Source organism: Brassica napus, chromosome C2 (genome assembly GCF_020379485.1).
Source record: "Brassica napus cultivar Da-Ae chromosome C2, Da-Ae, whole genome shotgun sequence".
Classification (NCBI taxonomy): Eukaryota; Viridiplantae; Streptophyta; class Magnoliopsida; order Brassicales; family Brassicaceae; genus Brassica; species Brassica napus.
In genome coordinates, this window is record NC_063445.1 from 33,663,657 (window position 1) to 33,673,103 (window position 9,447).

At 46.1% G+C, this 9,447-nt stretch overlaps 1 protein-coding gene across 1 annotated transcript; it reads right to left on the reverse strand.

Annotated features, from left to right (window-relative positions):
• Window positions 1–5,967: 5,967 nt before the first annotated feature.
• LOC106378330 lies at window positions 5,968–8,719 on the reverse strand. The gene is made up of 2 exons (XM_013818478.1): window positions 7,520–8,719; window positions 5,968–7,446 (listed from the first exon to the last, which is right to left on the reverse strand). The coding sequence occupies exons 1-2, from the start codon at window positions 8,717–8,719 to the stop codon at window positions 5,968–5,970; spliced, it is 2,679 nt and encodes an 892-aa protein (XP_013673932.1).
• Window positions 8,720–9,447: the final 728 nt, after the last annotated feature.

The following is a 9,447-nucleotide window of genomic DNA, read 5'->3' on the forward strand; positions in this document are numbered from 1 at the left end:
TGTATAGGACCATTGTTGTTATATATATTTGTTGGTAATTTACTCAATTTCCCTACTTAGATATACATTAAGTAGATAAAAATGATGAATACTTATGTTTACAAAATTAGTATTTATAGAAAACAAGAACTTGAAATTTGAGATATTACATTCGAGATGTCTATTGTTTAGTTATTTACGTACTTAAAAACATAATTGTTGTTATAGTCATAGTTATATCAAATCACCTTGACATTATTTAAAAATGATTGCGTAGGTGTTCACCACAAATCAATATTAAAAATATGGTGACATGAGTTATTAAAAATGTTACACACGAATTCTATCTAATTATGACATGATTTATACCAATTATTACGTTCAACTATATATAGAAATTCAAATATATAACAATAAGTATATTATAATTACATAACTAAAAAGGTTATTAGCAAAATAATTTAAATTTAAAATAAAATTTATTATAAATGTACACACTAAAAATTTAATTAAAATAAATTAAAATATTCATTTCTTTTATTAGTACTTTATATATTTTCTATGTTTTTAATGAGAAATTTTTAAGATCTCTCATTCTTATGCATACTTACATTTTCATAATTAAATGGTTCTGTATACTCTTTATGTTTTTTTTATTATTTAAAAATATAGTACATAATACTATAATTAAGACATAAAATACCAGAATATAACTATCATATGTAATGCAAGTGATATCACTCAAATTATTCCAAAAAGTGAATTTTACTCTCTCAAATAAGAGGTTCAATCTTAGTATTTAGGGATCAAATCCACAAGGGGCTAGGACACACAATAGATCCTAATCAGTTTATGATTAATCTAGGCAAACAAAGTAATCAATAAACAGTAGAGGTGAACAAGATAGTTGTTCAGTTGATTGATTGATTTGTTGAGGTTGTAAACAATTACGAGAAAGTAACTAGATCTAGGGTTTCAGGTAATCAGGATTATAATGATTGTGGGAACCGAAATTCACACCGTCGATTATAATAAATAATAATGGAGGAAAACCGAGTGAACCCGTTTTTCCTTGAAAGTCTGAATTCTCTGCGAAATCACTTTAGAACGATAAAAAGATAGATAATTGCTCAGAGGCGTTTTATTGAATAGTATGAATACAAGATTTCTCTGAGAGGAGTAGAGATATGCTAACTATCGGAACAACAGGACAAAAGGCGGCCAAGACGTCCTAAGCCTTTCCGTGCTAGTCCAACCACCTAAGCCCTAAGTTCTCTAAGCTAGCAGGAGTTCTCTAAGTCAAAATTCCTGGATCCCTTTTTATTCTGCTCCTGCTCTCCTTATATAGTCGCTCTAGGTCGGTGGTCCATCCTTCGCCTTTGGACCCAAGTCTATCTCATTTGGGAATATTCCATTTTTCGTTGATCTTGATAGTTATCCTCGAATCTTTACATTTATCTTTGGAAACTTAGCATTTATCGTATTTCTGCGAGTTAGGACAAACCGTCATAACTTTTATGGGCTCGAATCCCTTCTGAGAGCGTAGATGGGCCTCTAGACCAGTTTGGATCCTTGCGGACCGTTCTTAGGCCTTTTGGCGTTTATACGATTTCTTGGTTTTAGTCATAAAACTTCGAGAATAACTTTAATCAAAACGAAACGAGAAGTATATGGTCCTGAAGGTCGGATATCACAGCTATACGGAAGATACGGGAGTCGAAGTAAGTCGGACAGGCCGGGATCAGGTCGAGCTCGCCGGGCGAGCCGACTCGCGTGACGGCCGAACTCGCCGGCGAGCACAACCACACGACGGTTCAGCTCGCCGGCGAGCTGACCGGCGCGATGGTTGAGCTCGCCGGGCGAGTGCAACCACACGCCGGTTCAGCTCGCCGGGCGAGTATAACCACACGTCGGTTCAGCTCGCCGGCGAGCTGACCGACGTGATGGTTGAGCTTCGCCGGCGAGCTGACCCGCGTGATGGTTCAGCTCTCCGGAGAGTGGCTTTTGTGCGGGATTCGCTCGTTCGTTCACTTCCGATCTATCTTTCAGTGAATGTTTTGCGAGAAATCCGTGAATAAGAAATAATCATAGCCGTTGATTTCGAAATAACCATTTTTGACCCCAACAGTCAGCCCCCCAGCCCGTAAGACTCGGAGACGATTTTGCGGGTGAATTAGAAATCAAAATCTTTGGCTAAGAATATTTATTGCGGAAATCCACGTCACCCTCATATCCTTATAAGTAGCAATTCACCATTCCTCATTCTTCACACATCTCTTTCTCTCACATTCTCTTTTTTTCAAACTACCTATCAAGAATATCTTCCTCCCCAAGTGAAAATAAAAGCTCCGACGTCGAGATGGGGGAGGCCAACTCGGCAGTTCCGACTCCGGCCATGCATGAAGCTACTCCAACCTTCGTCGCCAGGTTTCTTTCTTTCAAAGAGAGACTGTCCAGACGCAGTGCCGAGAAGGAAGGGGGTCAGATTCAGCCTGAGGTGCCAGCTATCCTTTCTTCACCTGCGATGTCGACCTCGGCTGGAGGAAACAAGTCCCCTGGTGATGCCACACCCCTCATAGAATCGGCCATGGTTCCTGTTCAAGTTCCAGAGGTCTCGGCTCAACCCTTGGGCTCTTCGACCACACCAGTCCCAGCTCCTAAGGAGGAGAAGGCGATGGAGTTGATGCCTCCGCCTTTGGATAGGAAGGAGACCGTCCTAGGGCTTCCCGCGTCCAGTGCTGCTCCTTTGACCAAAATTCGCAAGAGGACTGGCGCTGCGACTGAGACCGTCAAGAAGAGGAGATGTACAGCTGGCGCGGAAGGGGAGCCCTCGGGACCTTTGTCGCAACATCGTGCCAAGGTTTGTTTTGACTATTTTCAGCATAAGCCACCTTGTTCTACGATTATCCTGACCCTTATTTCATGTATAGTTTGTATCCCTGATTGACGGGATGCTCAGCGACTGCGGATCAGAGATAGAGCGTTCGACAAGGGGCCTGGCTGAATCACGGGAGGCATTGAAACAGGCCGAGGCCGTGTTGAAATCTACTGAAGCTGCTCGTGCTGCTGAGCTCTCTCAGCTGGAGGTTCGGGTCAGCGATCTCGAGCGGGACCTCAGAAAGTCGGCGAGCGCATTGTTCAAGCTGAAGAAAGAGAAGAAGAGCAATGCTTCCGAAGTCCGTCGTCTCCAGCGTGAAATTCAGAACCGAGAAGAGTCGAGGACTGTTGTTTTGAGGGATGATTTTCACGCTCGCCTGACGAGGATGGATGTTCTATTTGATTCCCTCATGGCAGTCCGTGAGAAGGACCTGGCTCTGGCGAGCGTCGAGGGAAGCCTGAACGAGATCCACCTGCTCGAAGGCGACATGGCTCCGACTCTGGACTCCGAAGAAGCCAGGCTGTTGTCTCGCAAGGAGGAGTTGAAGGCTTCCGACGGGGACTTCGACTCGATCCTCTCTCAGCTGTAGTTCGCGTGCACCCTCATGCCGTGTTCGGGAGAGACCGAGGGGCAAGGCCCCGTGGCTGAAGAAGGTGGAGATGTTGCGAGCGGGAGAGGAAACGACGAAGCGGCCGAGGGAGGCGATGGCTGTGAGGTTGAGGATGAAGGTGGTGCTGCGAGGAGTGCTTAGGGTAACGATCCTTTCAGGGATTTTTATTTTATTTTTTGTTTTGGCATGTTTGTGAGGCCACAGTTTGCATGTTTCGGGACTGGCCGTTGGTGGCTTTGAATCCCTACCCTTGTTAGGGCTTTTTGTATAATGCTTGGCTCAATCTATAAGACCTTTTCGGCTTATTATAAATCGAGAGAACTCGGGTTTTTCGAAGTTAGAGGGCAAAGGAGTGAGTTGTCGTCTCGTTCCTTGCCCCCGGACGATCAGCGTATCCATAGTCTGTTGAGCGCGCAGCTTTTGCTTTGTGCGAGGACTCGTGAAAACGTATAGACTTAAGTGAAGAGACAAGTTTTGGGATCTCATATCGGGATGTCGATATTATGCCTTTGAGATGTCAGGATCCAGCAAGACTGGGTTTAGGGCAAGACCTAGATTTATTTTCGGACTAAAGCTATGCGATGACAAGTCGGCTTTCGTTTTGCCTGTTTGCGATTTCTACCTGATTCGTACCGATATAAAGTCCGCGAAGTGTTATCGACTTATATGACTTGTCTTGGCATGAATCGAGCTACTTCCAAAGGCCGTTGGGAGGTGCTGGCCAAAATTTTGGATTTTCTTGTATAGCGCGCCATGGTATCCTTGTCGGATGTAAGAGAGCCTATCCTTTCGAGGGCGGCTAGTGTCTGTTTACGACGTTAGGGTTCATTTATTGTGATCAGCAACAAAGAAGTGATGCCATTTTAAAGACATTTTACCGTTAGAGGTATGTTGATTTTGGAAACAAGAGTGTTGTTTCCATAAGTGTTGGAAAGACCGTAACTTCAAGCGTGTTACGACGTCTCACAGTGCCAGAAGTTAATCTTTTTTGTTTTGAGCCGCGTTTTTCTTGCAAGCTTTTTACCAAGGATGCTTTTTTTTATGAGCAATCGTGGGTTTGTCGGTTTTAGCGTGATAGCTGATTTAGGCATTCTGGGCGAGTTCTGGACCGCCGTTCTAGCCGTTTGTCGGATAGTGGGCTTAGCGATTGTAGCGTCGCATTTTTTCCGTAAAAAGTTTCGAAAAGATCGACTTTTTGAAAGTTGTGGGAGTATACGAGTATACGTACCCATTCCCCCCCCTCCCCCCTTTTTTTTTAAGATGGGGGGGATAGCTGAACTCGCTGGGCGAGCTGCCTACATACCCTTTTTCGGGGATCAAGCCATCTCGTAGTTCTTTGGATCCACTTTACGATTAGTGGTAGTATTTCTTAAGATGCGTCGCGTTCCAGGTTCTTTGGATCTTGACGTCCTGCATATTTGCGATTTGGTATGATCCTGGTCGGACTACCTTTATGACCTTGTATGGACCTTCCCAGTTTGCTCCCAGTTTTCATGCGTTACGTTCGGCAATGTTTTGGAAGACTTTGCGAAGGACCAGGTCGCCTTCTCGAACCTGCGTTGGTGAACGTTTGAGTTGTAGTATTTTGCGGCGGCGTGCTGGTAATTTTAGATTCGTATGAGAGCTTGATATCGCCGCTCGTTAATAAGATCGAGTTCGTCCAGCAGCATCGCGCTGTTAAGATCTTCTCGTTCGGGGAGGAATTTTCTCTGTACTCCGGGAAATTCTACTTTTACGGGGATCATACATTCCATTCCGTAAACGAGGGCGAATGGGGTTTCACCCGTAGCCCGTATCGGGGTCGTACGATGCGACCAAAGAACTCCTTCGAGCTCTTCTGCCCATCGCCCCTTTTTGGCTTCTAAGCGCTTTTTAACCCGTCGAGGACGGTTTTGTTGATGGTCTCTGCCTGGCCATTGCACTGCGGATATCTGGGAGCCGACTTGGTCAGTCGTATCTTTCACTTCTCGCAGAATGCTTCGAATCGGGTAGAGATGAACTGAGATCCGTTGTCTGTCACGATTTCGTAAGGGACCCCGTGTCTGGTGATGATGTTCTTCCATACGAAGTTCTCGACTTGTACGTCTTTGATACTTGCGTAGGAATCTGCCTCTACCCACTTTGAGAAGAAATCCGTGAGGACCAGGAGAAAGCGTTTCTGCTTCTAGTCATGTAATGGCCCGACGATATCCATGGACCATCGCATGAAGGGATACGGACACGAGAGGACTTCCGCGGGTTGATGGATTGTCGGCGCGTGCCTTTGGCATTTTTCGCACTTCCGTGCGAACTTCTCGCAGTCTTTGATCATAGTTGGCCAGTAATAACCATGGCGTTTTATTTTTACGGCGAGAAATCTTCCGCCGGAATGGTTCCCACATGATTCGGAATGAACCTCCTCCATTACTCTTTTTGCTTTTTCGCCTTCGGCGCAGTTCATGAGTGGGCCAAAGAATCTCCATTTGTAGATTTCTCCTTCTACCATTACATATCCCGCGTTCTAGGTCTTGATTTTGCGGGCCGCCCATTTCTCAGTGGGAAGCGTTCCGTTGATTATGTATGCTCGGATTGGCTCTAGCCATGGGCTGTCGCAGCCGTATTCTGACTGATCCACGTTTTCTTCTGGTGGGTATTCGACTTCCTCCGCATTTTTGATTTGTGCTCGAATCAGATTGGAGACCACTGGTGGTCCGATGCTTGGGTGTTCGATGAACTCGACGGCGATTACTCGTCTTAGTCCAGAATCCGAACTTGATGCGAGTGCGGCCAAGGCATCCGCCTGAGTGTTTTCCGAGTGAGGAATCCTAGTGAGGGCGAAGTGGTTGAAGTCTCGGGAGAGGTCTTGGATGAGTTTTAGATATGCATCCATTCTTTCGTCCCTCGCTTTGTATTCTCCACTGTACTGATTTGCGACTAACTGAGAGTCACAGTAATCGTGAATGTTGTGGATCTTAAGCCCATGGGCTAATCGTAATCCTGTGACGAGTGCTTCACATTCGGCCTCGTTGTTCGTCGCATGGAATTCCAATCGGAACGACTGTTCCAAGACTTCGCCGGTCGGAGACGTGAGCCAGATTCCGATCTCGGATCCTTGTTTGGACGATGATCCATCGACGTGAAGGATCCAGGTTGAGTCCGGTTCCGTGTTTGTCATATCCCTCGTGGGCAATTCTACCAAGAAGTCCGCTAGTACTTGAGATTTTGCGCAGGTTCCTTGGCGGTACTCCACGTCGTACTCGCTTAGTTTGATTGCCCATTTTGTGAGTCGTGCTGACTGACTCGAACTGTGCAAGATCGTTCGCATGGGGAAGGTGGTGAGGATTATTATGGTATGCGACTGAAAGTACGGCCGGAGTTTCCTTGCCGATGTCACAACTGCGAATGCTAGTTTCTCCATCAGGGGATACCGGGTCTCAGCATCCAGTAACGTTTTGCTTATGTAGAAGATTGGTTTTTGCTCACCGCGTTCCTCTCTAATCAAAACTCCGCTTACCGCTGTTGTGGAGATTGCGATGTACAGGAACAAGGGTTCTCCCTCCACTGGTTTTGCGAGGACGGGAGGAGTGGCCAGGTAACGTTTTAGCTGTTGAAAAGATTTCTCACATTCCTCTGACCATTCGAACTTCTTATTCCCTTTCAGCGTGTCATAGAAAGGAAGACACTTATCCGTCGAGCGCGAGATGAAATGGTTCAAGGCCGCGACTCTTCCGGTTAGCCTTTGGACTTCCCGTTTCGTCTTTGGCGAGACCATCTCTATTAACGCGTTTATCTGCTTAGGATTGGCTTCGATCCCACGACACGTGACTAGGTGCCCGAGAAATTCTCCTGATGCCACCGCGAATCTACACTTTGCAGGGTTAAGTTTCATGTTGTGGGCGTTAAGTCTTGCAAAGCACTCCTCCAAATGGGAGACGTGGTCGTGCTCGTCAAGAGACTTTACGAGCATGTCATCGATGTATACCTCCATAGTCTTGCCGAGCTGTTCGGAGAAAATTTGATTGACAAGTCGCTGGTAAGTGGCGCCTGCATTTCTTGAGACCGAAAGGCATTACTTTGTAGCAATATGTTCCCTGATCGGTGATGAACGCAGTTTTCTCACGATCGTCGGGATTCATCATGATCTGATTGTACCCGGAGAAGGCATCCATAAATGATAAGAGTTTGTTCCCTGTTGTTGCTTTGACCAGTCGGTCGATGTGCGGGAGTGGGAAGCAATCCATTGGACATGCCTTGTTGAGATCGGTGAAATCGACGCATACTCGCCATTTGTCGTTTTTCTTTTTGACCACGACCGGGTTAGCGAGCCAGTCTAGATACCTAACTTCTGTTATTGATCCGACCTTCAGGAGCCTTTCGACTTCCTCATTTACCGCGGTGGCACACTCCGGTCCTAGCTTCCGCCTTTTTTGTTTGGCGGGTTTGTAGGTCGGATCGATGTTAAGCTCATGACACGTTATGCCGATATCGATCCCTGGCATATCTTCTGCGGCCCAAGCGAACGCATTGAGGTTCTTTTTGAGACAGGCGATGAGCTCTGTCTTTACTGGCTCGCGGAGGTTGGCTCCAATCTCGATGCATCGTTCCGGAGAGGATTCGTCGAGGCAGATCGAAATTACCGGTTCACAAGTCGGTTCGCGCTTCCCTTCTAGGGCTTTGGCCCTTTGAGATTGCCAGAAGACTTCCGAGTCTCGTTCCGGGGCATTCTCATCGAGAGTCAGCTTTCTTTTCTTTTTATGGGAAGTTTCGATCGCAAAGTTCTTTCTTTTTAACTCGGCGGCGAAACATACTTGTGACATCCTGCGGTCTCCTTGTATAGTTTCGACTCCACGAGGGGTTGGAAACTTAAGGCACAGATGGAATGTCGAAGGGATCGCTCGCATGGAATTCAGACATGGAGTACCGACGATCGCGTTGTACGATGTTGGGCGGTCGATGACTAAGAATTCCGTGACTTTGATGACGTTCCCAGCTTTAACAACGAGGTCGATCGACCCGTGAGTCATAGTAGCATCTCCCGAGAGTCCGAATATCGGGCTGGGTCCTTCCGTAACGGCGCACTGATCAATCTCCATTCTTTCGAGGGTGCTTTTGTAGATAATATTGGCCGAGCATCCGGTGTCGACCAACACTCTCGCTACGTCGATGTCCTGGATCGTCAGCTCGATGACAAGGAGGTCGTTGTGGGGTTTGGCCTGATCGGCCGTTGCCCGGTCCTTGAAAGAAACAACATCGTTAGCTGGTGGAGCGGACATCCTGTGTCTTTTATCGTTTAGTGATTTTTGAGTTAGAGAATTCGTCCTTGCCCCTCCTTCTAGCGCCAAACTGTGGGAACCGAAATTCACACCGTCGATTATAATAAATAATAATGGAGGAAAACCGAGTGAACCCGTTTTTCCTTGAAGGTCTGAATTCTCTGCGTAATCACTTTAGAACGATAAAAAGATAGATAATCGCTCAGAGGCGTTTTATTGAATAGTATGAATACAAGATTTCTCCGAGAGAAGTAGAGATATGCTAACTATCGGAACAACAGGACAAGAGGCGGCCAAGACGTCCTAAGCCTTGCCGTGCTAGTCTAACCACCTAAGCCCTAAGTTCTCTAAGCTAGCAGGAGTTCTCTAAGTCTAAATTCTCGGATCCCTTTTTCTTCAGCTCCTGCTCTCCTTATATAGTCGCTCTAGGTCGGTGGCCTATCCTTCGCCTTTGGGCCCAAGTCTATCTCTTTTGGGAATATTCCATTTTTCATAGATCTTGATAGTTATCCTCGAATCTTTACATTTATCTTTGGAAACTTAGCATTTATCGTATTTCTGCGAGTTAGGACAAACCGTCATAACTTTAATGGGCTCGAATCCCTTCTGAGAGCGTAGATGGGCCTCTGGACCAGTTTGGATCCTTGCGGACCATTCTTAGGCCTTTTGGCGTTTATACGATTTCTCGGTTTTAGTCATAAAAATTCGAGAATAACTTTAATCAAAAC

Excerpts from the sequence above, each read along its gene's own strand:
- LOC106378330 (XM_013818478.1), bottom strand. The coding sequence starts at position 8,719 with ATGTCCGCTCCACCAGCTAACGATGTTGTTTCTTTCAAGGACCGGGCA. Across the intron at positions 7,447-7,519 it reads AGGGAACATATTGCTACAAA|CTCGGCAAGACTATGGAGGT; the intron begins GTAATGCCTTTC and ends TTCTCCGAACAG.